The sequence below is a fragment of the Mycteria americana genome, unplaced genomic scaffold (assembly GCF_035582795.1).
Source record: "Mycteria americana isolate JAX WOST 10 ecotype Jacksonville Zoo and Gardens unplaced genomic scaffold, USCA_MyAme_1.0 Scaffold_53, whole genome shotgun sequence".
NCBI classification, from domain to species: Eukaryota; Metazoa; Chordata; class Aves; order Ciconiiformes; family Ciconiidae; genus Mycteria; species Mycteria americana.
Genome location: NW_027445639.1, coordinates 92,060 through 119,980, shown reverse-complemented (window position 1 = coordinate 119,980; position 27,921 = coordinate 92,060). Strand labels below are relative to the sequence as shown.

General features: G+C 42.6%; 1 protein-coding gene across 2 annotated transcripts; it reads left to right on the top strand.

The window, feature by feature from the left end:
- Positions 1 to 27,921, top strand: FAM83H (family with sequence similarity 83 member H). 2 transcript variants are annotated; one of them, XM_075490297.1, is made up of 5 exons: positions 1 to 121; positions 20,940 to 21,400; positions 22,439 to 22,603; positions 22,958 to 23,082; positions 25,008 to 27,921. In XM_075490297.1, the coding sequence occupies exons 2-5, from the start codon at positions 20,954 to 20,956 to the stop codon at positions 27,652 to 27,654; spliced, it is 3,384 nt and encodes a 1,127-aa protein (XP_075346412.1). In that variant the 5' UTR covers positions 1 to 121; positions 20,940 to 20,953; the 3' UTR covers positions 27,655 to 27,921. The 2 variants fall into 2 exon arrangements, with proteins under 2 accessions (XP_075346412.1, XP_075346413.1); XM_075490298.1 differs by lacking the exon at positions 1 to 121 and adding an exon at positions 1,026 to 1,046.

Genomic DNA, 27,921 nt, shown 5'->3' with positions numbered 1-27,921 from the left:
CCCTGGGTGGAGCTTGATTCTCTCTGGCTCGGAGGTGCCCGTGAATCAGGCTGCAGGCACGTCCAGGGGACCGGAGAGCCGGAGAGCGCGACCCACCACCTGCCCTGGCTCACCTGGGAAGGTAGGAGAAGTGCAGGCGCCTCCTGGGGTACCTGAATGGCTGCATGAGGTGGCGGGCAAGGGCTGGGAGGTCCTGTCCTGCTCCTCTCCCCGCCTCCATAGGCACTGGGCGCTCGGGATCTGGGCGCTCGGGATCTGGGTGCTCGGGATCTGGGGCAGGGACTTCTGCAGGCAGTCTGTGGGCAGGAGATGGCTGCTTCAACGCGGAAAGGATCCAGTAGCAGGAGCTCCCAGCCATACCATGACTGCCCCCATGGGAGAAAGGAGAGTCCCAGGAGGAGATGGGAGAGGCAAGGGGGGAAGGAGAACGTCCCGGCACAGACAGCAGGCATTGTGGCTGGTGAGGGAAGAGACCTGTCAGTCCTCAGGTAGCCTGATCAAAACTGCTTAGTGAATGCTTTGCCAAACTTGTGTCCTGTCTCCTTTGAGAAAGCCCCAAGGAGTGGGTATTTCTGAACTTATCCCTGTCTTCACGAAGAGATCTTGCAGCCTGACTCAGCTTCCTACGATAGAGCCTGAGCTGCCCTTCTCCTTGGATAGGAAACACTGTAGGGATGTGTGGTCGAGAGATTGCGACAAAGAGGACTTCACTGGTGGTAGCGCTGGAAAGGCCAAGGTGTGCAGTAGGCTAAGAGCCAAGAAACAGCTCCTGAGGCCCACTGCACCTTTACTTCTTTGACCTCACTCCACATGCATGGGTGTGTAGCTGTCTGCTGACATGGCCTGCAAGCAGCGACACGGACATTCATGCACGTACATGCAAGAGCACAGACAGATTCGTGTGGACACATGCGTGCACAGGCACACGTGCATATAGTCACTAATTTTTTCCACAGATGTGAGCCTGTCTGACAGACCTCAGGTTTTGTATGTGAGCAGAGAGGAAGAGGAAGGTCTTGTGTTACCATCACTCTCAATTGACTAAGGTCAATAGAGGTCAATTATGGCTTTTGTCTGGCCTGAGGACCGAGGTTCTCTATCTTCTAAAACAGTTAAGAGGGGGAGGAGGCACTTCTAAAGGGACAGAAGTGCCTACAGGATCCTTCTTCTGCTGAAAACATCTAATTCATGAAAGTTGCAATAAGCTCAGCTGTGATAGAGGCCAAACATACACGAGTAACAACTCTAGACAACAAATTAGCCCCAAAACAGAGCAGTGACAATTACACAGTGCAGAGCACTGGTAGCCCAGGATCCCTTTGCACAGCCTACAATAGCATATGTTTTCATTGGATGAAGAAGCAAGAAGACAGAAAAAAACAGCATGCCTTCACCCTATTACAAGGCCACAGAAGCGCTGCAGTTTGGGGAGAGAAAGTTTTTTTTCATTTTGACCTAACTCCCATTTATCTGAGGGGCTTTAGAATTGTATTTGCTGTCACCTGGCAGTGGAAATAGTAGTATTCTGAGGAAAAAAAAGTTATGCTGTTTGCGTGGTTGTAGGGAAAATTGCATGTCAAAGGAAAAAGTGCAACTACCACATACCACAGTCTGATATGATTGTGCCAGAGCAGTGTCATGGCTGAGGACAGAGACGCCTGTGTTCTATACGTCATTTTTCAGGCAATCACAACTTTCCAAGCAACTGAAATTCACCTCCAAACTTTGCGGGATTGGCCTTCTTTGTATTTTATCATTAAATGGAATACTTTTGGACTGCTTATCAGGCCCCATTTGGCTGGATTTTTGTAGCCCTAATGAGGAAGAGGAGTTTCATGAGTGCATTTCTAAAATCAGGATGTGGGGGGAAAGTAAAAGTCAAGGGCAGCATGCAGTTCTCCTTCTCCAAGTTATACCTTACACTGTTGGACCTTTTCTTTAAGTTCTCTGTTTTAGGCTTCCTTATACCTGCTACCTAGTAAATAAAAATCCAAGGAAAGGGATTGATTGAAAGAGAGTAAGCTTGGCATGAGTGTTGCTATCGTAGACATGGTGCTTAGGGACATGGTTTAGTGGTGGACTTGGCACTAACCTAACACTAGTGTTAGGTTAACGGTTGGACTCTTATGATCTTAACAGTCTTTTCTAACCTAAATGATTCTATGATTCTATCTCTTCAGGTAATCTGCTCTCTGTAAGAGGCCCCTTTTGCACGCAGGATCGCATTTCATTTTTCAGTAGCTGTAAACATCAGGTTTTGCCCTAGTGACTCTCTAGTGACGGGTTGGATTTACACATGCCACTCCATACGCTTTATTGCATAGGAGAGTTAAGATTGACATGCTGACAGGCTGTCTCAATAACCACTTCACAAGGAAAATTACGACATGTAATTTTTCTGCTACTTTTCCCTTCCTCTGGCCCGTAGGAAGATCCCCTGGACATTCTGAATGTCTGGCTAATTACCTGATTCTCCAGCAAAGAATATTTTGTGGGATCCCTTGCACTGACTAATAAGCAGAGGCGAGTGGGAGTCCAATAGGTGTTCTGAGGTGCTGACCAGGCTCCCAGTTCTACTCTGTCACATGCCTGTAGCATTTGGTAAATTTACTACTCACCTTAGATACAGAAAGATTTTATTATGCCAGTTGGTAGGGTCAGCTGACAAATGTATGTAATATGGAAGATAAAGTTGTAATCTCCGGAAGCTCAATGAATGAGTTGATTAAATTAATTGAAGCAATTTCTCATCTGATGACCATGACTTCAGATGAAGTGAAACTCCAGCAGGCAGACACATGCCATTTTTTAAAATGATGACTGAGATCTATGTAAGACCATCTAGAGTAAAGAATGGGATCACATTCACTCATATGCTTTAACATCAGTAGAGGCTGGTCAGATGACCAAAAGAAAAGGCCTGGGAGTTGTATACCTGACATTGTAACAAACAGGAATAACAAATTCCATATTTTCATCTTCCAAACAGAAATTTTAACAGTAACCCAGGCTTTGAGCCTACAGCCTAAAAATGAGAACATTGAGAATGAGAACACAGAGAGACTTCAGCAGAAAGTACAGAAAGGAAAATAGAAAGAGGAAAAATTATTGCTGTGAGGACTTAGCAGACACAGTTGTGGCTGAGAAACGGTCTAATTCAGCATGCTGTTCTGGGGAACTTATCTGCGCCTTGCTTGCTGAGAAGAGCAGTTAACAGGAGGGTATCCAACATCTTTTGCCATAGCTCTTGTAACATTTCCACAGCAATGTGCTATGGCTACACCAGGAAATTCTGGGGTACACTTGAAAACTAAAAGTGCTACAGGCACATCACTGTGAGATTGGCAAGTGAGAGGCCTTAAACTGAGAGATCCTTTCTCAGTAGAAGTCCAGTCCTTAGTACAGAAAGCTAGCATGTGCAGGAGTAGTTTCTGGAAAGGGTGAGCATATCTGTCACTGTTAATGTAGGTTATTCAGTCTGCTGCAGCAGGATTAGAAGGCACTAGCTGTCCCTCCACCACACAATGCAGAATTAAAAAAACTCACACCTTAAACCATATTACAGGAGACAGGTCCCTCCCCAAATCATTTACCTGGTACAACATTTTCTTGAGAGCAAACCAACATTTTCCATGTCTTATTGTCACAATGTCTGCTCAAGTAGTTTTACCTTAGGCATTACTGTGCTCTCCTAAAACTGACCCTTCCAGAATATTAGCAACCTGTTTTCATATAATCTTTTCTATTTTAGCAGACCAAATAATTTTTTTTTAATTAATTGATTTCTAAACTTTGGGCGTTGCAGATGTTTTGGAAACCTGAACATTTTTCACAGCCCACCATAAAAAATCTAAGTGATGTCACTGAACATGATGCCTGCATTCCTGACTGCTGGACCACCGTTTGGAAATTGCTGCTTTACATTTTTCTCTTGGATGTACCATTTCCTGCTGCTTTGACTCTCAGAATCGGTTTGATTCATTTCTTGACCAGGGTTTGGAAGTCCTTCAAATGTTAATAGCACAGAGGGGTTTTGTGGCTATCTGTGGAGTCCAGCAGGCTAAAGTAAATTCTTCCATCTGTGTTGCCTTTCTCTTCTTGCTGGTATCCAGGGCAATGAAAAGACAAGGTGTTTAAGACCAGCAAATTGTGCCTATACTTGCACATAAGCATGAGGTCTCAGGCAGAGATCATATCTTACTAGCCCTTTCCAGCCAGAGTGATACAGCCATGCTTCCTCTCAGGCAGTTCCCTCTGCTGGTGCATACAGACCTACGAAGGCCTCAGCTTTTGGGAGTGTCTTGAAGCAGAGAAGCAGGTCCAGCCAGGGAAGTGATCACCTTACAGAGGCAGTCTGGGAACTTGCTGTGCAGGCAAAACACGTAACAACAAGCACTGGAGTCAGCATTGGGAAGGAAGATAGAGCCAGCCTGAGGTGCTGAGACATCAGCAGGCAGCAGATGAGAGAGAAAGGAAACATTGAGCCAGTTTCCTTTTGCTTAGACTGGTTAAATACAGTCCATCGCTCTTGATTCACACCTGGCACAAAGAATCAAGAAAAATTCAGGTCCTTCTATTTTTTTTTTTAATCTGTAGGGCTTTGTGGTGATCATCCACTCAGCATAGCTGAAACTAGAATTTCATGCTACTCTTTTAGGAAAAAAACAGTTAAAATCCATCAAAATGGGACATAATATGGACAGGCAGCAAATGATGCACAAGCCAACAGGTCTATACTTTTTCCAGTTTCTGCTCTTAGTGTTAATCCAGAGGTAAAGGGGGAGAATTTTTACATCTAGCTTCATCTGTCAGTTATTTTTCCTTGCTCTGCCTACAGTAAAATTTTCTTGTGGTTGAATGTTTTTCTGTGCAGAGATAGTTGTAGACTGTGATCACATCACTGCTTACGCTTTCCAGTATTAAGAGGGTCTGATAGCTTTTGCAGATCACAAAAACCCAAATGCTTGTGATAAGTATCAAAGCTAGTAAAGTCACTCCCAATTACACCAATGTGAACAGAAGCAGGCCTCAGGCCAAGCCAAAGGGAAATTTCCGCTGGAGGCTCCCACCTCAAAAAAAGCTCTTGATAATTGCACACGGATAGCTGCATGCTCCTTTCTCTCCTCCTGTTTCTCCCATGCTAATGTTTTTTTGGCCGACAAGGGGAGTGATTGCATTAGTACTCCCTGTGCAGAGGTGCGTTGGCACAGTATCAACCAACCCAGTGTCTTTGGGAAAGCCCAAGCAGACGGGTGGAGGAGACCTTTGCTGCTGAGAGATTGAATCCTGCCTCTCATCAGCCCATTATATCAGCCTTCATCTCCCACTTGTTAAGTTTTCAACAAGCTCCTTCGTGCTCTCCTTTATCCACTGCCCCTAAGCATGGGAGGAGTTACTCATAAACAGCTACAAAGCCTACCTTCTTTTTCTCCTTCAGCTTCCTCCTGAAAAAAACCCCAACAACTATTCCATATTAGCATGCTAAAAAGGAAGTTCTAAAGAGCTAGGTACTGAATACTTGTTTCTTTCTGTAGCCTTCTCTGTACCTGTCTGTGTTCATCATTGTCCCATCTACTATACTTAGAGGAAGGATTTCTTGGGAAGGAACTAAAGTTTGCAGTTTTGGTTCACTCATTATCTAATATGGTACAGTTCTGATCATGACTGGTGTTCTTGATACTTCTAAATTTATGAACATGATTTTATTAAATGGTTGCTTAGGCTAGCGGAGAACTGCATGAAATGCCAAATAATGGTAACAGCCTTCTAGAACGCGTGGAGAGTTGGTCAACGCTTTTTTTCCTGACTTCATGAAATACCAATTCTGAGTGACTGCAAAATCAGAGGAACAGTAAATGCAAAGTACTGCATGGCTTCTATGGAGAAGACGGGAGCCAGTGTGGTGACTTGTCAAATGATAAATGAAAGCTAGTCTGGAATCCCTGTAAAAATAAATTCACAAATGTTTCATCTTGGTCCATGTGCTCTTCGTGGTGGAGCACATGGAACAAGCACACGGTTCCGTAACAGACTTTTTCTGTCTGATGCCAGTTACTTTGCCTGTCCTTTAGGCATTGTGATGGTTCTCCCTTGCTTCTCCTTATGTTAAGAAACTCCATCAAAAACTTGTTTTTCAATACTATAGAAGCTGTCTGTAGTACAGTGCCTACAGACCACTTAATTCCATAACTGATTATACGTACAATGCTCAATTTGCACATCTCCCAGTTGTTCCTTTGTACCTCTCGGCTCATTTTTCTCTTTCATCTGTTTATCATGTCTAATGGGGCCTAGATTATGAGACCGTCTTAAGCAACAACCAATTTAATAATTGCCGGTACTTCATCTAGTACAAATGGGATTCCGACTTCATCAGAGTCTTTTACTGTAACTGTATATTCAGTCAACCAGCAAGGCTGTTTGCCTGTAGCCTCTTGGGATTCAGGAAAATCAATTGGTTGTCACTGGGGCAGTTCAGCAACAGCAGGACTAAAAGAAAAAAAACACAAAGCGTAGTAATCTTATCCTATAAATCACCAGGATGCTCATTACTCCTTAGTGGTCAAAAAGCAAATGGCATATTAGGAAAGGAAAGGAATGTAAACACTGTATATAAAGCCATATTTCACTTCCATCTTGCAGCTCCAGTCCCACCATCTCAAAAAAGAATACAGTGGAGTGAAACAAATTCAAGAGAATAGACTAGAGGATCATCAGAGGCACAGAACACTTTCTGTGTAAGAAACAGTTGAATAAGGTAGGGGTCTCCATCTAGAAAGGTGATGAGTGATGAGAGAGTTGACAGATGTATAAAATCAGAGTGGCATGACAAGGGTCAATAGATGTTGATTTTCCTATCCAAAGCTTCCTATCCAAAGCAAAAAAATGAAGTACAAGCAGCAGATTCAAAAGAGAAGACGACTGTTTTTGGCTGTAGTGCTGAGCTGTAGAACTCCTTGCCTCTGGCTGTTGTAGATGCTGAAATTTTAAATGGGTTTAGGGAAACTCTGTGTGAGTTTATGATAGCAAAATCATTTGAAGCTATCTACAGTCATTAAAGGATATCTGGGTCAGGAGGTTCTTGAGCCTCGGGTAGCTAAAATTGGCTTAGAGAAGCTGGTGAAGCATCATAAATGCTTGGCCTGTCCCTATGTGTTTTCCACATGATCTGCTCTTAGTCCCTGTTGGAGATGGATGGGTTTCTAGGCTTGATGGACCTTTGATCCCATCCAGTACAGCTGATTTTATGTTCTATTCTCCCAGAAATATACAGTAAAGAGAGGGGAGGACATAGTGAGAATAAAGCTTGGAGAGGCTGAGAATTTGTGCACTCTCTATTTAGAGAAACCAGAAAGAAAATACAGAAATTGATATGAGTAAATGGCAGGTGAAATGCAAAGGTGTTCAGAGGGGCTTTTACATTACAAATGTTTAGTATTAAAGAAGACAATACACAGGAGTACAAAGTACAGTGTACTGCATGGAATGGGATTGGGAAAAACTATAATCTTTCTGGAGGGTTATAATCTAAATCATCAGGATTTAAGTGATCATAAAAACCCATCTCAGTAATTTACACAGAGAAAATTTATTGAAATACGTTATTTTGAATACAGTTTCAGATTAAGGATGTGGGTGCACACAAAACGACTGTACACTCAGATGTGTCATCACAGAGTAACGATTTCATAGCAGCTGTCCGTATGCATGTACCTTTACTGTATAATACCCTGTGGTAAATGCAAGGCATTAGAGTTCACTTTTGTTGAAGAAGTAATTGCCTTTCATTCATGACAAGAAACGTGTATGGCGGGTACTGTGGATCATTATGTTTGTGCAAACTTAGTTTACTCCGCAGTAATTTGATCACAAATCTGTACCCTAACAGCCAGTTGTTAGCTGGATAAATATGCTAAAAGTACTTCAGGAAATAAAAGTCCCTTACTTTCAAAAGACCATTAATAAGATCTCTCACAAAGTTTACTGAAAGTAAGTGGTATTAAACACTGAAATTATTAAATCCAGAGATAATCACAGGGAACTTTGGGAAAAACCTAACCAAGTGAGCTGAAAGGCCAGGATAATGCAAATGAAACCATGTGCTGCCAGTGCAAGCTAATTTATACAAAGGAAAAAAACTGATCTAATTGTATGCCCTCTGGGATTCAAGTAAATATACAGTTTTGGTTGGTGAAGGTGTAAGTATACTTATTATTATAAGCCCTGACTTCTCCAAATCATCTAAATAAATGCTTTCTGAAATGTGATTAAAATCTTACATTTTAACATATGTATTAAATTAACAGGTCTTGCATTAGGTAGTTAATGAAATAGTAATTTACTAGTATCAATCATTAAAGAGAAGGTATTAATAATGTTCATTTTTGTCACACTTACCAGCAATGGAGTCTTTCTGCAGTGCTGCTCAGGAGTTCAATAAAATGTTTATGTAATGAGTAAATGTCTAGTAAAGTTCAAGGATAACATAAAGTTTGAGGAAACAGTAAATATCATATTTATAAATATATTTAGTAAACAACAGTAAAAATCACAACACTACAATCTGATGAAATGTATTTTAATACAGTCAGATATAAAACAATATACAGAAATCCAGAACGAAGGTTGCAATTACAGAATTGAAGATTCAGTGATGTGAAGATGAATTAAATTACCAGAGAAAGTTCAGAGATATCTTAAGGAAAAGCCACAAACATTGTCCAGGGACAGGAGGCAAGGCCTACCAACAGAAAGTCTGTTCCATTTGTCATGGAGAAACCTGAGAAGTGATTTACACTGCACTTGAACAGACAAAAGATCTGGTATTAGGCAATTTTTCAGTTGTGTGAATGGAGGCATTATAATACAGTTAAAATCTGAAGTTAAAGATTACTTTGTGAAATAAGATGCATTTTCACTGCAATAAAAGTAAATGAACGCTGAAGTAGCTTGCTGAGAAAATGGTTGACTCACAGCTATTTGGTATTTTAAAAAAAATCTTTCTTATGTATATATTTAACTATAGTTACTGGGAGGAATGTTATTGCCTGTGTGTACAAGTGACTAAAGTGTTCGGGCTGAAAGATTGTTTGGCTCTTTTTTGCCCTTTGTATCTGCACTTTTCTACTCTACTCCGCTCTGCTTTTCTTTATCAGTCAGGCCTTTTGTAGAGTAGAACTGTGTGCTGCATGGTAATCATGGCTACTGCTTTTCCATCTATACATTAAAATAGCAATGATAATCAAGTCTCATATTGTAGGACTTCTCTGAAGGAGTTGGGAAGTAGTTTTCCTCATTGCACAACTGGATAAATGTATTTAGGGATTCTTCATCTCCCTTTGACCCAGCTGACTACAGGTACAGGTAGAATGGGATAGTGAAATGCTGAGTTGCAATATGCAAGCCAGATACTCACTGACTTGCAATATTCAATGCTAAGCTAATGGTTTGCAATATTATATCAGATGATTTAATAGTCCCCCTTCATGTACTCTTAATTTTTTAAAAAGCAGTTGTGATATACACTAGACAACACACAGTTCAAAATTAAAATAGGCACTTTAAATTATTAAGAAGTTTTGTTTCAAAAAATAGTCATCATTGGATAGGTTTGTTTTTAACAGATTTGCACAAAGTTCAGTGTTATGTTTTATCTCTTTAATATTTTGATCAATTAAGTAAAAACACTTGTGATAGAGCTTTTAGGTACTTGATTATTGGGAAAGTCAGTAAAAATAGAAGATAGGGCAGGTATACAGAGCACCTTGGACCACTTGATAAACTGATGCATCACAATTAGTTATTACACGTACTAAATAAGAATCCATTTCATACTTACAAAAAGGAGACTGTATCCCAACAACCATTGCAAAAACCGATGGGTGTCAGAGTAGCCAACCAGCTGAAGTACAATGCCATGGCAACATCCACGGATGTACAAGCAGGAGTAGGGAGGCAGTTTTGTCTCAAATACAGCATTGGTAAGAGAACCATCAGAATATTGTGTTCAGCTGTGCTGGCTACATTTTAAAATGGACCTGGAACAGAGTACAAAAGAAGTATTAGTACAATTTGATGGCTCACAAAATGTTGTACAGTAATGGTAGGATTCATCAGCCTTGATGTGGGTATCTACTTTAGTGTGAGACAATTACTTGCTTCACTGTATCGACTAGATTTTGGTGGTTGGTAATAGTAGTATGGACATCAGACATTCATGGACATTTTCTGCAATGAAGATGCCTGAAGTTGGGTGAGACTGATCTGTCCTACTGTAGAAGTTATGTTTGAAAGTACAACTGAAAAGGCAGAAAACCTGCTCCAATTTCTTTACTCTATTAGAAATTTAAAGACTGAAGTTCTGGAACCACCCATCTCCTAGGCAGGTTCTGGTATAACGAATTGAAAGTTTCAATCTGGGTCTTGGTAAAATGGATTGTATGACAGGATAAAGGTAATCTTGGAGTTAAAAAAATTGAAGACTGAGCACTGAAGCTTTGGAAGACTGATTTGTTAATGTCTCTGGGAGAAAGATTAAGAGAAGACTTGGCCAAATGTAAGCATCTATATTAGAATATGAATCTCATCCCATACTCCTTTGATTTTATTCACCTATTCTCCATCAACTATAAAGGGGAACACAAGGCAATTAGCTTGCATGTAGGCATGTTATACACCTGCATTTAGTTAATGAATCTGACCCTTGAGGAACAATCCCGGTTCCTAACTTAGGTGTTTAGTGTCATTTTAGGTGCCTTAGGGTATCTAAAACACGGCAGATGTGGCACAAGCCCTACGAGAGACTCACACCCTTCTCGACCAGCAGCTAGAGGCCAGGCAAGTTACCTTAGGGCATCCCAAGTGACATTAAACACCTGTGTGTAGACACCTGAATTGCTCCCCTGGTTATAGTTTGTTTGCACTTTATTTATATTTAATTTACCCAAGGCTTAAGGGCTAGGTGCTGGGAAGAAGTCAGAATTTTTCCCCTTGCTGCCTAATTTGGCTTCTGGAATTTTTCTTTCGTCTTCCTCTAAAACAACAGGGACTGCACAGCAGGATAAGTAGTGGCATATGCCAGTATGCTTAGTGGTCTTAAAGAACTTCTCAGGTCCCATATTGGTGTGTTCTGCTCATAAAATCAAGTTCAAAACAATTGCTGGAATTTTTTCCCAGGTCATATTGGCAGGATATAATAGGAATCCTTTGCATTCTTGTACAATGTAGGAGCAGTACTCTGCCAGGGGTGCTCTTCCTGATAAAGTTGCAGCTGCTGAAGGCATGAAGGACATCGGTGGTGTACTTGAGCTTTCTGTTCCCTTCTGGTAGTACATTGTAGGTTTTATGGCTCTGGGGCTTTTGTACTAAGGGTCTTTAGGGTCTTACTTTTTTCAGTACTTGTCATGTAAATGGAAGGAGGGATGTTCAGTGGTTCCTTTTGGACTGATCATATGTCACATAGCTGTTCACAATTGCAGATGCTGGATTTATGTGATCTCTTCTCCTCCTGTAACCATATACAATTCAGTTCCAGAACTGTAAGTGGACTACAGAATATCTTATCACCCTTTATAAAGACCCTCAAGGGCAATGTGGAGGTGCCACACATTATTCTTTTTAGCATCTTCATTTTTCACTAGATTCCCCATAGCTTGTGTCATAAAAATTTGTAAACTCTGACTAGCAATTAAAATAAAATGAAATTCCTAATTAAATAAAATAAACAAGCATATAAATATGTTAACCAGTAGTTACAGGCTTCCATATACATTTGGTATATTTTCAGTTTGTGACTGTTTGTTCTTTGACTGTTCTTTGACAGTTACAGTGGTTCAGATTTCCAAAAGTATGCTGTCTATCTTTTTCTGGCGTGAATGAAGCTGCAGCAAATAGATTTGCAGGTGAAGTTCAAGCAAGGAGGCACCCCCTTCTTGGAGTTCCTCTTTTGTTTTAGGTGTCCTCATAATCTAGGAAAATACAGCCATCATGCAAGAATACTAATAAATAATGTGTGCCCTAATCTTCTGTCACTCTGGATTGACAAACTCTGACAAGGTGTTCAGTGAATTCCTGTTAAAGGAACCAAGTCATAAAAGTAAAGAATTGCTGTCTAATGAGAGCCTTTGACAATCAGATCTAAGGAAGTAAGGGCCCACATGGGCTATGCATTTCATAGAGCTGTAGCCCAAATTTTGCTGTTTCTGCCAAATATTTCCTTCATTTTGATCTTCCAGGCCTCCTACATGACAACTGCCAAAGGTTTAAGAGAGAATGAGAAAGTACTTATACTCAGCTGCCCTTCCTGGCATTATACATCCTGAATGCCCTAAAAAATAAACAGAATACACAGTTCTAGAGTCAAACAATAACAAGGCAACACGGCATACTTAGTAATATATCTCATCTTCTCTGAGGCATGTGAATTGGTACTCCACATAATCCAGCATTGCACTGTGATAACTGACACATTTTAAATGGATCAAAACTAGTTAACATAGATGTGAAGAGACAGTAGTTTAAAAAACCAATTCTATCTTAGAAACCTTACTATGGCAAACAAATATTAGCCATAAATGGTATGTTATCATTTTCAGCTAATCTGTAGGGGACTTACTTATCAAATAGTGGATTATTTGACCTAGAACTAGAGACACATTAGCCATAAATGGTATGTTATCATTTTCAGCTAATTTGTAGGGGATTTACTTATCAAATAGTGGATTATTTGACCTAGAACTAGAGACACAGCCTTGCAGTTGGCAGCTTAACAACATCAAATTTGAACCGGCATCTAAGAGTTCTGCCAGTTGCAGATACCTATTCCCAGGAGTTGTAACTTGGGAAAAAAACCCCCAAAACAACATTAACTAAATGCAGAATCTAGATGAATTCCACAAGATGGACAGTAGTAGGAGTGTACTTGCAAAGACTGCAAGTGCATGGAATCCAAAAGCTCGGGTGACTCTGCTTCCTCATAGCGAATTAGCATTCCTAGCAGAGTTTCTGCCCAGGAGCTACCTAGATCACTTTTGTAAAGTTTTATTTATTCATTGACCTGAGATCACCTCACACTTACCATAGTGATGAAAGATAATAACCTTTGAGGTTCCAGTTAACTTCTCCCCTTCTGCTTAAATCAACAGGGAAGTAGTTTGAAAGACTACTGAAAGAGTATCAATCATTTTGTGCATCTCTTGTCATGCAAAGCATGGAATATATTCATTGTAGATAGCAGCACATGAGAAGCTAGAGGAAGATTATTGGGATGATGCCAATGCTAAGTGTTCCTGAGATACTTCTTCACAGAAATTACCCATACTTTTTAGGGCTTACAAATGGTGTAATGCAAATACACTATATCAATTATATATATATATCTGTAGAAAAAACCCCAGCATTCTTCATGCAAGCTGAGAATTCATCAACCTAGTATAGTTCTTGTTGCAGATCTTAGAATGAAAGCATGCCAACGAATTAATAGAATCATAGAATCATAGAATGGTTTGTGTTGGAAGGGACCTTCAAAGATCATCTAGTTCAACCCTCCTGCCATGGGCAGGGACATCTCCCACTAGACCAGGTTGCTCAAAGCCCCGTCCAACCTGACCTTGAACACTTCCAATGATGGGGCATCCACAACTTCTCTGGGTAGTTGAGTGTATGGTCTGGTGTATCACTACCCTTATCGTAAATAATTTCTTATGTCCAATCTAAACCCACCTTCTTTCAGTTTAAAACTGTTGCCCCTTGTCCTGTCACTTACAGGCCTTGGTAAAAAGTCTCCACCTTTCTTATAAGCTGCCTTGTGTGAGCTGGCACAGGCAGGACGCAGGAACAACCACAAAAACACGAATGAAATGCAAAGAGTAAATTTATTTTCGCTACCTCGCCAACTGGGGGATCGCCGAAGCAGCACCCGGGCAGAGGCACACAAGCGGGGACACAGGCACCATGGAGCTTGGTCTATGCTAGAGGATCACCAAATGTGCTGTTTTCGCCTGTATATCAGGGATTCACGCAGGTGTAGTTTACCACTGTGCTTTGATCTTTCCCACCGCACAGCAGGAATCTCAGGCATGTTTGATAGGGTGCCTCTAAGTCTATCACAGGCCTATGTTACCTAAACACAGATGTTCTACTTGCCCAACACAGAAGGCTAAACAATGATTAGTATGATATATGTGTTTTTCAACACCCCAGCTATAAGTCACTTGAGAGTGTTTACAATCCTCCTTGCCAATCTTCTGTTATTTTCCCACACCCCTTTAAGTAGAATAGAATAGAATAGAATAGAATAGAATAGAATAGAATAGAATAGAATAGAATAGTTCAGTTGGAAGGGACCTACAATGATCATCTAGTCCAACTGCCTGACCTCTTCAGGGCTGCCCGAAAGTTAAAGCATATTATTAAGGGCATTGTCCAAATGCCTCTTAAACACTGACAGGCATGGGGCATCGACCACATCTCTAGGGTTCCAGTGTTTGACCACGCTCTTGGTAAAGAAATGCTTCCTAATGTCAAGTCGGAACCTCCCCTGACGCAGCTTTGAACGTCCCAGGCGTCCTGTCCCTGGATCCCAGGGAGAAGAGATCAGCACCTCTCTCTCCACGTCCCCTCCTGAGGAAGCTGCAGAGAGCAATGAGGTTGCCCCTCAGCCTCCTTCTCTCCAAACTAGACAAACCCAGAGTGTTCAGCCGCTCCTCATAGGACATGCCTTCCAGCCCTGTCACCAGCTTTGTTGCCCTCCTCTGGACCCATTTGAGTACCGTAACATCCTTCTCAAATGGTGGGGCCCAGAACTGCCCACAGTACTCAAGGTGAGGCCGCACCAACACTAAATACAGCAGGATAATCCCCTCTCTTGACTGGCTGTGTTTGAGGCACCCCAGGATGCGCTTTGCCCTCTTGGCTGCCAGGGCACACTGCTGACTCCTATTGAGCCTGCTGCCAACCAGCACCCCCAGATCCCTTTCTGCAGGGCTGCTCTTCAGCCACTCCTCGCCCAGTTTATACTTGTGTCCAGAGTTACTCTGTCCCAGGTGGAGAACCAGGCATTTGCTCTTGTTAAATGTCATGCCATTGATGATTGCCCAATGCTCCAGTCTATCTAGATCGCTCTGCGAGGCCTCATGTCCCTTGAGAGAATCAACAGCACCTCCCAGTTTGGTATCATCAGCAAACTTGCTAACGGTACATTCAACTCCAGCATCCAGATCGTTGATAAAAATATTGAACAGAACTGGCCCTAGAATTGAGCCCTGAGGGACACTGCTGGTGACTGGTGACCAGCCAGATGTAGCCCCATTCACTATGACCCTTTGAACCCTGCTATCCAGCCAGTTCTTTACCCAGTGCACCATGTAGCTGCTCATCCCACAGTTGGACAACTTGCAGAAGGATCCTGTGAGGGTCAGTATCAAAAGCCTTACTAAAATCCAGAAAAACTACATCCACTGCCTTCCCTTCATCCACTGGGTGGGTGACCTTATCATAGAAGGATATCAAATTAGTTAAAGTATTAGTTAAGTATTGAAAGGCCTCCCTGAGCGTTCTCTTCTCCAGGCTGAACAACCCCAGCTCTCTCAGCCTTTATTCATAGCAGAGGTGTTCCAGCCCTCGGACCATTTTCCTGTCCCTCCTCTGGACCCGCTGTAACTGGTCCATGTCTTTCTTGTACTGCGGACCCCAGAGCTGGACAAAGTACTCCAGGTGGGGTCTCACCAGAGCAGAGAGGGAGAATCACCTCCCTCAGCCTGCCGGCCACGCTTCTTTCCATGCAGCCCAGGATACGCTTGGCTTTCTGGGCTGCAAGTACACATTAGCGGCTCACGTCCAGCTTTTCATCCACCAGTACCCCCACGTCCTTCTCCGCAGGGCTGCTCTCAATCCATTCCTCCCCCAGTCTATAGTGATTATACTGGGGTTTGCCCTGACCCAGGTGCAGGACCTTGCACTTGGCCTTGTTGAACTTCATGAGATTCACATTGACGCACTCCTCAAGCGTTTCAAGGGTGCCTCTGGATGGCATCCCTTCCCTTAAGCATACCAACTGCATCGCTCAGCTTGGAGTGATCTGCAAACTTGCTGCTGGTGCACTCAGTCCCACTCTCCATGTCATTGATGAAGATACTAAATTCTGGAGCATGAAGAAAACACAGAAAACATGTCACAGCACCTTACCCATTATTTAAAAATTTTTATAGCTGTACAAATGCTAATAGTTACTAACTAGAAAGCAGTCTAGATGAGTAGCTTTAAGGAAAACTGCCATATGGAATAAAACTGAACACTGTAGCACACCTCTCTGTTTCCGTAAGTAAACTCCTGCCCATGCAGTGTCCTTTTGGACTAGGAAATCAGCTGCATGTGTGTTTGAAGTAACAGATACAGAGATCTTTATTTGCTCAAGCTTTTTCTCCTTATATGCAGAAACCCCAACCTCTTCAACTCCCATTTGGATCCAGAGGCTATGGTAATCTTTCCTTACAGATGTAGACACAACCAGTCACTCTTGAAAATGTTTTTATCCCCCAGACTCTAAATCTGTATCGCTAGACCATCAGCTTCCCATCTTGCACAAACTTGTTCCACTTCTGACATACCAGCAGATGCATCACAAGTGCAAACAGGACCATATCTTTTTGAATATATTCCAGATAATTGCCAAGAACTGTCAAGTGCTTTCACTCTCTGGAATCCTATTCAGTAAGTTACTTTTCTCTTGAGAGTTGCAGGATATTTAAGATATTTTTTAAATTAAAGTCCTGCTTAGTTATCATGTAAGCTGTTTCAAACCAGAATTGATCTATCAAGGATTCTATGAAGAGATATACTCCAGTGCGTACACAGCGCGTGCAGTGTGTGTAGGTGGTTGAAATTGCTGCTCTTGCTTACCTAAACTATCCATGCAGCTATGACAAGTGTCCTAAATATATTTGCCTCATTGCATACACACAGACTTTCTGTGTAGCATTAGTGCTATTACTCTGGCACTACCTGCAACTTCTGTGAACACACTGTAGAGTTCATCTATGCATGCATAGCAGGCTGCCCATTCAGAGTTGCAACTGCTGCTGCAAACAAGTTGTCACACAATCTAGATGAAAGTATGAAATCTTCAGATTCTTCCTGAACTTCATTTCTAAAATAAAAATGAGGATCTGTTCAGGGGAATCGAAGTACATGACAGCTATACTTTAAAAGTGAGCAAACTCCGGAATTTCCTCACACTTAGGCTCAGGGTAATCTAGGGTCTTCTTGGGGGAAGAGGATTGCTCAGAGTAATCTAGGGTCTTCCTGGGGGAAAAGGATACTTTGTTTTTACAGTTTTCCTGCCTTTCCTTGGGAACAGTGTAATGGTCAAACACACTTACTGTAGCTACTCTTAAATTTATTGTGCCCACTTGTTAGGGACTTGTCCTTATATCCTTGCAGGTCATGAGTTACTTAGGCTTATGGTGGCAGAAACATAATTTCTGGTTCTCAGTTTTCTGCATCTGTTTTGGAAGAAATTAAAACCACCTGAAGGAACTGAGGAGGCTTAATGACTAGAACTGTTGCCTGGGCAAACACAGGAATGACACACTCAGCAGGCTGCAGGTTCTCTTCAAGCAGGATTTGATGGTGCTTTCTCAGCATGAACTTCTAAGAAGGAGCTGGCTGAAATAAGACACAGCATCTCGCTCCTTGTGAGCCAAAGAGGGTGACGGTGCAGATTTTCCAGCCTTATTAGTCAGCCAGAGGTCTGTTCATGCGCCAGTGTTTGGCGCAATCCAGTTCAGGTGTTCGCTGCGGCCCTCGGGATCTGTTTTCGCAGGTGAAGGTGACGTCGGAGACCAGGCTGCCCCGCCCCGGCCTGTGCGCTCCGGGTGCTCTCAGGGTGGCTGAGCGCACCCGGCCCTGGTTCCCTGTGCTCAGTACTGATCTCTTTGCTGATTCTTCGGAGGCCGCAGACGCCTCAGCACGGCCTTAGGTGGGAGACAGCCTGGGCTGCGGCGTGAAGGCTGATAGCCCCAAAAATGTCCCAGGCTGGGTGCTGACAAAGCTGCTTCCTGCCTGCCCTCCGGCCACGCCGCGCCCTCTGCCCAGCCCGCACAAAGCCCAGGGGAGCAGTCACCCGGTGCGTTTCACAGCTGAGGCTGGCACTCCTTAGTGCACACACAGCGAAATGACACCCTCCGACGCAGACGGGAGGAGGCAACGCCCTCCTGAGAGGCTGTGTTTATTCTGGCAGCACAGTCAAGTGCAGACGTCTCTCCATGTTACAGGAGAAGCACGGGTACCCTTTCGAACATCCCTCAAAGACCAGTGACCCTCCTGGGACCATCTGCCCCACTTCACCTATGAACACTATATTCAGTCGTCCCAGGAGTCCCTCCAGCTCCATATTTGTTTTCTCCCTGTGGCCAGTGGCTTAGAGAAAACCATGAGCATCATTTTGCTTTTGCATCAAATTTATTTCTTCACTGGTACTATTTTTCCTGCTTATTCATGAATATATTGACTACCACAAATCCTTGGGGAACTAAAGTGACTCCTGCTATTGTAAAAACTACCCCACTTAGCCTTCCCCCTATATTTCCTGACCTACCTTTCCAGCCACAAATTGTGGGATGGGGGAAAAGTGTTCTGACAAAGTATTGTGTGTCTGTCCTGTTTGTATGTACTTTCTCTAACCATCCTAAAGCATCCTGCGGGAAGGAGTTCTACAGACTAAGTACAATTGAGAAAAAGTGTTTCCCAGTGTTCAATTTGAACCCACCACCTGCTAGTTTAATTTGATGCCCTTTTAGTTCTTGTACTGGAGGAGAAAGTGGACAGCTGTCCCTGGTCATATTTTGTAGCTGTCTTCTTTAGACTAAAGAGTCATAGTTCGGATTTATAATGGCCTTTTTCAAGATGTGAGAAATGAGACTTTCATATTGACAACACATTCAGGTTGTGAGTTCCCTCTGAATCTGTGTAGTGGTGTTATTTTCTCTATTCCTTACTTAATAATGCTTAGCGTTAGCTGACACTTCTCCTTTAAAGGTCCATCTTCTCCTTCTTGATATATAACAGTATTGAAATAATTATATTAATCAATAAAATATAAAATTAAGGTTGTTTCACCACTTTATATTTATCAAAATTATATTCACTCTGCCATTTTGATTGTCCAGTCATTATCATAAGGTTCTTCTGCTTCTTCTTTGGTTTTTGTTTTTGTAGTTGGCTCTCATTTTTACTGTTCTGAGCAAGCTAGCATTATGAGCAGTTTGCTGTCTGCAGGACCATTCATCCCCTTTATGGGTTATATCTGAATACGTTGAATATGTTGGTCTCATATCCAAGAATGAATGGAACTCCGGGAGCATTTCCTTAAAATGAAAGGCTAAAGACACTACTAAAATAGTTAAGAGCAGGTACATAGGGGACTTGAGCACACCAAAATGGAGGTATATCGTGGACTGCTTTTTATTTTCAGAGAAAAAAGATAGAATGAGAATTAGAGTGGGAAGACAATTCAGACTAAAAATAAGGTTACATGTGTGGACTATAAAGACAATTATCTATTGGAATACTTCACACAGGGACCTGTTAGATTCAGTTGCTATCTTTATATTAAGACCATATTTTTTCCTGCTGTATCATGCAGCTCTACTAGGAGTTATAGTTTGAAGCAGGAGTAACTTGTGGAAGTTTGAGGCAGGAGTAACATAGCACTGATCTGTGCTATGCAGATAGTCAGATAAGAAAGTCCACTCCGGCTTTATGTTGAAACTATTCTAGCTTTATACTTACAGCTATTAATGAGAGTGATAGCATGGGCCTGAAGTCTTTTTTTATTCCTCCCACATCTATGGCAATCCCTTCTATTTTGGGAGCAGAAGTGTTGGATGGCAATGACAATTAGCAGCCACTTTCACCCTCTATACTCACACTTCCTCTTAATGTAACTTTGCATGAGTGGTCAAGGACAGCCATGCTCTTTTTTTGATTATGAGAAGCCTCTGTTGGTATGTTAGTGCTGGGGCCCCAGGAAAAGTATGCCTGAGCATTGACATTAATCGAGGGTCAGAAGCCAAAGTGCTTTGGAGTTCTTTGCAGATCAGTAGGATAGTATTTATTGAGTTGTATTTGTGGCACAACAAGCTTTTCTTCCAAAAAGTGGTTAAAATCAGATTTGTCTTTAGTCTCAAATAATAGGTTCCCTACAGACAATTGTCAAATATTGAATATGAGCCCCTTCAGCTCAGATTTTTCCCAACATCAAGAGACTGAAGAAGCAATCATGTCCCTTGGTTTTTATTTCTTCATGGATCTCATGAAGACTTGTCTGACTTCTGACCATGTTACAACAGCAGGATACCCTTATACTTGCCTGCATTCCACTCGTACCCTGCTTCTATTCATATGCTGAGGTGATTATAACACTCAATTTATAAGGATTCAGAGGGTGCATTTGTATACATGCATATGCTTTTTGGTTTAGTGCCATATTACACACACTAAATAATTTTTGTAGCATTTGGAAATGAGTTTTAATGGAGTTCAGGTAATAACCAGCAGCATTATTCTTTAGAGGGGGAAAAAAAAAAAGGTAGCTTTAAAACAAAAGGCAAATTTAAGCTTAGCAATTGGCAGCCTAAGAAAGAAAGTTGGGCATTCTGTTAGAGGCATCATCCTTGTTCATCACAGTGCTGCCCGATTTGATTTGTTCCTTGTTTTGCCCAAAAACATTTAACTGTGTTAAAGTGATGCTTAAGTGATTATTGCCTTTGCCTAATTTAAGGCTCTCCATCCTTTTGGAATGAACTTTCTTCAACATTACTCTGTGTGCTTTGAATCTCTTCCCTTTTAATTTTGCCATCATGAACCCCCAGCTCTCACCATTTATGAGGATGGATGTATCACGAGTGAAACTGCTCTCATTGTTGGTTATTCTTTTCTTACAGCTCTCCCTCCCCTCATGGCTCGTCGATCTCAAAGCTCCTCACAGGGGGACAATCCCCTTGATCCTAACTATCTTCCCCCCCATTACAAGGAGTATTACCGCTTAGCTCTGGATGTGCTTACTGAAGAGGGCAAAGAAAGTTACCAACGCTTCCTGGCAGAGGAAGCAGCCCCTGATTTTCTTTGTAACTCAGAGGTGGATCACATCATACAGAATCTCCAGAAACCCCAGTACGCCAATCAGGAAGGTAACACAGACACCGCAGGTGACAATGACATGGATGGATCGTCTGGGACTTACTGGCCCATGAACTCAGACCTTGCTGTTCCTGAGCTTGACCTGGGCTGGCCAATGGTCTTCGGGTTCAGGGGAACAGAGGTGACAACCCTCGTGCAACCACCACCCCCGGACAATCCCAGCATTAAGGAGGAGGCGCGCAGAATGATTCGAGCAGCTCAACAGGTGAGACAGTGAAGAGCCCAACTAGGGCAGAGATAAAATTATATGTGTGCGAAAGATGAATCGGAATGCCTCAGGTCCTCTGCTAATTCCCTTAACTTTGCTCCCAGGACCTGACAGAGGGGAAGGATGATTCTAAAACTACCGTTTACTGCATCAGACCTAGCCTCTGCTCTCTGGTCTCATGAAAAAGTGTGTAAGACCATGCTAAAAATATACCAAGAGGTCACAGAATCACAGAGTAGTTGAAGTTGAAAGGGACCTCTGGACATGGTCTAGTCCAGCCCCCCTGCTCAAAGCAGGGTCAATTAAGAGAGGGTTTCTTAGGACATGTCCTTGAGTATCTCCAAGGATGGAGACTCCACAACCTTTCTGGGCAACCTGTTCCAGTGTTCAATCACCCTTGCAGTAAAAGAGGTTTTTCTTATGTTTAACTGGAATTTCCTATATTTCAATTTGTGCCTTGTCCTTTCACTGCGTACCACTGAGAAGAGTTTGGCTCCATCTTCCTTACACCCTTCCATCAGGTATTTATACTCACTGATAAAATAAGAGTTGGGAAGGACAGGGAGCTAGAGCTTTGAAGCTGCTTCCCATATTATCAGCATATAGATGCAGCTATATAGTGGCTGACTGAATGTTGGCCAAGAAGTTATCTAAAAATGGCATGGGTGTGTTGGAGGGGGTGAGCAGGTAGTGATCAAGCAGCTCAATACAACCTTCCAGTTTGGTTATGTGAGCAAAAAAATACCTGCTATCATTGGATTAATGAGTAAGGGAACTCTCAGTGGCAGCGAGGTTTTTCCCTCACCTCTCACCCTCATATACAGAATATACACCTTAGATAGCAATTCTGTTTCCAGTTCTGGGGCCCACAATGTTTAAAGGAACCTTTAAATGGGAAGGTTCCTGTTTAAAAAGGCAGTTGAAATGGAGACAGTGCAGCAGTGCAGCTTCGGAATGTGAGGTGCAGGGGAACGTGATCAGTGAGGGCATAAGCAGGCACAGATCGCTGATGTCTTTCTTGCATTCTTTTCCTAGGTGGTAGCCATAGTGATGGACATTTTCACTGATGTGGATCTGCTGTTTGAGGTGTTGGATGCTGCTGCTCGCAGAGTGCCTGTGTACATCTTGCTGGATGAAATGAACTCTCAACTTTTCCTCGATACAGCTGCTAAATGCAGAGTCAATCTTAACTATGTGGAGGTGAGCAAACCAAAGACCTGCCCTGCCCCTAATTCGCATCCTGAGGGGGATATGTCCTGGAACACAGAGGGCTGTTATGACATTAAAAACCTGAGAAAGGGGAAAATGGGCCAGAGCCTAGTGAAAGACGAGTATGAAGAAAGCTAGGAGAGCTGGCACAACAATACAGGGCTGAAGGCTGAGGACACACTAATACACTGATTTATCTATCTATTGTGTATGCAGGCAGAATCACTAGAGCTGAAGTATAAACATGGTGGCAGGATGGAAGTTAAAAGAGCAAGGGGAAGAAGGAGGGGCAGGGGGAGGGAAGTAACAGCTTCCAACTGAGTCAGTGCCTTGTCTGGTTTGCAGTTCCTAAGGGTGAGGACAGTTTCTGGCCCAACCTACTACTGCCGCACAGGGATGTCCTTCAAAGGCCATGTGAAAGAGAAATTCCTCTTGGTGGACTGCATGGTGGTGCTGAGTGGCAACTACAGGTGAGAAACCCTACAATGTTACATGTCCCAGTTTCACTGAGAAGGAGGCTGGTTAATTGGTAAAGCAGTGCTTCAGCACTTCCAAATGAACATCAGTGACAAAAGTTTTTCTCACTGAAGCATACTGAGCAACAATTTTCAGGAAAAATACACCATTTGCAACTGAGGTAGATACACCAATTAAACAAGCCCTCAAGCCCAGACACCGGAAGCCAAGCTTCCTTCACATCAAGAGTGCAAATGATCTGTAAAAAAGATACAGTAATTATAAGGTGTTGTGGGTTAACCCCAGTATAGTTATTAACAATAAAGGCACAGGTAATTCCATACAAGTGACTTGCTCTTGAAACGTAAAGGCCTACTCCTTGGTCTCTTTAACTATTCTGCTTTGAAGGGAGTTGTTGGATTAGGGTTAGTCAGTGGTGCCCAGTGGCAGGACCAGAGGCAAGGGGCACAAACTGAAACAGAGGAGGTTCCATTTGAACATAAGGAAACACTTTTTTTACTGTGAGGTTAACTGAACACTGGAATAGGTTGCCCAGGGACCTTGTGGAGTGTCCATCCTTAGAGATATTCAAAAACCGTCTGGACACGGTCCTGGGCAACTGACTCTAGGTGGCCCTGCTTGAGCAGAGGGGTTGGACCAGATGAGCGCCAGAGGTCCCTTCCAACCTCAACCATTCTGTGATTCTGTGAAAACTAGACTCAGTACTCCAGCTACAGTGTCACAAGTGCTGACTAGGGGGGGAATAATCGCTTCCATTGACCTGTTGGCTGCACTTTTACTACTGCATCCCTGTATGTGTTGAGCTACCATCTCTACAAATGTGCTGGTGTCTTTTTTCATGTTGTTGCCTGCCAGAACCCCCAGGTCATTTTCAGTCAAGCTGCTTTCTAGATAGTCATCCTCAGCCTGTATTGGTGGATGGGGTTGTTCCATCCCAGGTGCAAGATTCTGCATTTGCCTTTGCTGAATTTCATGAGGTTCCTGTCAGCACATTTCCCCAGCCTGTTGATGTGCCCTGACTGGCACATCAACTGCACCATCCTCCCATTCTGGTGTCATCTGCAAGCTTGCTGAGGGTGCACACTGTCCTGTTGTCCAGGTCATTAATGACAGTGTTAAAGACTGTTTCCCCAAGCCCTGACCCCTGAGGAACACCACTTACAACTGTCCACCAGTCAGACTTCAAATCACTGACCACCACCCGTTAAGCCTGACAGTCTAACCAATTTCCCGTTTACTGTGTGGAACACTCATTCAGTCCACAGTGTTCCAATTTGGCTACAAAGATACTTAGGTAAAGGCCATGTGGAAACCCTTGCTAAACTCAAGAAAAAAACCTCATCTTCTGCTGTCCCCTTGTCCACGCAGCCAGCCTTCTCTTTGTAGAAGGCAATCAGATTGGGTCAGGCATGGTTTGCCCTTGGTAAATCCCTGCTGTCTGATCCCAGTTGTCTTTCTGTTATTCCTGTGCCTGGAAATGGCTTCCAGGAAGATTTGCTCCACAGTCTTCCCTCAGACTAAGGTAAGGCTGACTTGCTGTAGTTCCCTAGTTGATCCCTTTGCTCTTTGTAAAGATGGGCACAACAGTTATAAAAACCAATTACAACCCAAAGTAATTGCAGGAATATCTACTTCATATAAGGATTATCATCAGCTTGCTCTCTTGCTGTTGTTACTACTCACTGGCTTTTTCAGAACAGAAGTCATTTATTGCCTTGTAAAATCCTCTGCAAAGATGTGATGCCAAATCAATTCATACCTATGAGGCTTGGGAACAATAATGTGTAACAAATAGCTGCCTGAGCAGTAAATAATATCAGGAGAATTTTCTTCAGTCAAGGAAATGGTTTAATGTAAAGTGGTAAAATCAAGTTACTTGATGCTAATACACTGTCATTACTTCTATTTCTCGTTGTAGTTTTATGTGGTCTTTTGAGAAGATTCACAGAAGCATTGCACACATCTTCCAGGGAGAGCTGGTGGCCAGCTTTGATGAAGAATTCCGAATTTTGTTTGCACAATCAGAACCTCTTGTTCCTCCAGCCAATGTCTTGGCAAAGGCAGAGAACACATTTGCCATGACTCCCTTTGGGAATAACATGCCTTTCTTTCCAAAAAAAGCACCCCTGATGTTCCAGAGGGATGACAATCTTTTTCCCTCCTTTATGGACAGAGTTGATCCAGACAGGTACTTCCTGACAAATTTCAGGCGGGATGACATGTTGCGCCATACTGTGGAGGGGTCGGCCATGCGAATGTATAAAAAGGTAGAAATGGAGAATTCGCAGATGGATCCTGTCAGGGGTTTTCTCCGTTCCAAGCAGTTGGAGTTGGATGCTTTTAAGAGACACAGTTTTGCAGAAGGAACGTTTGAAAATTTTGCTTCTTCTAAACAGTATGCCAGGCAGATGTTCATGAACAATATGGATGAATTTAAAATCCAGTCTAGTCATTTTCAGAAGGATCAGTTCTACCAGTACCAGTTTGAACATCCCTATCTTTCTGGCAGACCTCAGGGACTCTTTGAGAGAATCCGAGGTGGTAGGCCAGGATTCAATGAACTGGAAGACTATGGAGAGGGACCCAGATACCCTGAACTTGAGTCCAATTTTCCACAGGAGGGTTTCCCCTTAAGGCTGGATTACGTACCTTCAAATTCTTCCAGGGAAGTGAGACATGGCTCTGATCAGCTGAATCCTGCAGGCAATGGCCCAATGGGAATGATGTTAAGAAGGCAGAATATAGGACAGAAATTTATTTGCCAGACTTCTCCTACACAGAAACAAAGCCTGGAACAACGCCTGTTCTTACAAGACAAAGATGAGGACCAAGATGAAGACAAGAACACACAGGAAAATAGAACAGGTTTACGTAACTGGAGGATTTCTTCATACCTTAGTGCCTACCAGTCCGAACCAGAAGAAGGTCTTCCAATGCCTATGGAATCAGAGGCATATAATGATGTTCTTGGGGACACCTTCACAAAACACCCCACTGACCTCATCCCAGCATTCAAATCTCCCATGGCTTTTAATAGCAAGTCACTGGGAATTGAAAGTGCCAAAGAATTTGCAGATCCTGATAGAATAGGTGAAGAAACCCCTATGATGAAACAAGATGCCTTTAGGTCCAGAATAAATCCTTTGATCCAGAGGAGCTCAAGACTCAGGTCCTCTCTGATTTTCAGTGCTGCCAAGTTAGATCAGCCTAACACCACAATAGAAAAGGTTCAGATGATCCAAAAAGAACAAATGTCCAGTGAGTTGACAAAAGACAATGAAACTATAAAGACAGCTGCCTCATCTAAAGTGGCAGAACTTTTAGAGAAGTACAAAGCTGTGGGCAAAGACACAGAGCGAGCTACAGTCACTCATACCAAAGCTGTTTCCAGTTATCTACAGGAAGAATCCCAGAACACAGAGAAGAAATGTACCAAATCCGTGCAATATAAGATTCTGGAGAGCAGAGTACTAGACTCCAAAGACTCCTGCAGTACTTACAAAGTGCATGGAGAGGCTGACAGAACATTTGGAATGGCCTCATCAACCCCCCAGCTTGTTGACACATTGAGTAAAGATCCCCTAGCGCATATTAGCACTAAGGTGGACAAATTATCATCTCGGTTTTACCCCATAGAGAATAAACCTGCTCTTCCAGAGAAGGAGAGTCTTATATTTGTAGGAGACACTCAGAAATTGACTCTTCCAGAGAAGAAGGAAAGAGTGACATTCAAAGAAGACACTCAAAAATTAGTCAATACAGAACTGAAGAAACCACAGATTAGGACAAGTACCACATCAGTTCTTGAAAACTTACCTAGAAGTCAAGGATCTGACAGCTCTCTCAATAAATCTGAGGAAGACTGTTCAAAACAAGAACAAAATCCAATGGAATTTTTAAGAAAAGGGTCACTACGGCTGAAGCAGCTTTTGAACCCAAAAGGTGAAAAGAAATTGGAAGAGGAACCCACTTCTGAGAGTGGAAAATCTGACAAGCAGGCTGTGGTTCTCAAACGATCTTCCATAGGGGACTGTCAGGAAATGATGGAGGAAGAAAAACCCCATAAATTTGCAACAGCGCTTCCTCCCAAAAGCAGCCAACCAACACAGGGAAGATTTCCTTCGTCCACAGCTAACATCCTGTACAGCAGCAACCTCCGTGATGACACCAAGGTGATTTTGGAACAAATCTCTGCAAACAGTCAGAAGAACAGAGCTGAACTGGCCAAGCAACTACCATCCACTAGTAATCCTGATCTTTCTAAGTCAACTACAAGCCTGGAAAGGAAAGGTGAGAAGGAGAAAAGCTGTAACATCCACAGGTCAGAGAGTTTTGGGAGCCAGAAACGAAATCTGCATCGACAACCATCAGAGGATAGAGATACCCTTCTGAAAAAAATGGAGAATATGCGGAAGGAGAAGCGAGTCTACAGTAGATTTGAGGTCTTCTGCAAAAAGGATGAACATACAACTCAAAGTGAAGAGGAATATGACACAGATGCCAAAGACAAGAAGATGGGAAAATTCATGCCCAAAATCCTGGGAACCTTCAAGACCAAAAAATGATCATAGAAATACTATTTAATTCCATATAGGCACTGACTGTCAAAGGGGAATGAGGAAGTAACTTGTTTATGATGGCTATAAGCACCATAAGCAATACTATTCATGATTAGTGAGTGGAGATGTGTTCAGCGTTAGACTCCTAGGGCACAATTTGCCCAATAAAGTCATGTCGTATCAGGCAACCTTATCACAATATGTTTCAAATAAAATTATTAAATTGCCAAGATGCTTAAAACAAAGAAATAAAATAAGAGTCTCTTTATGTTA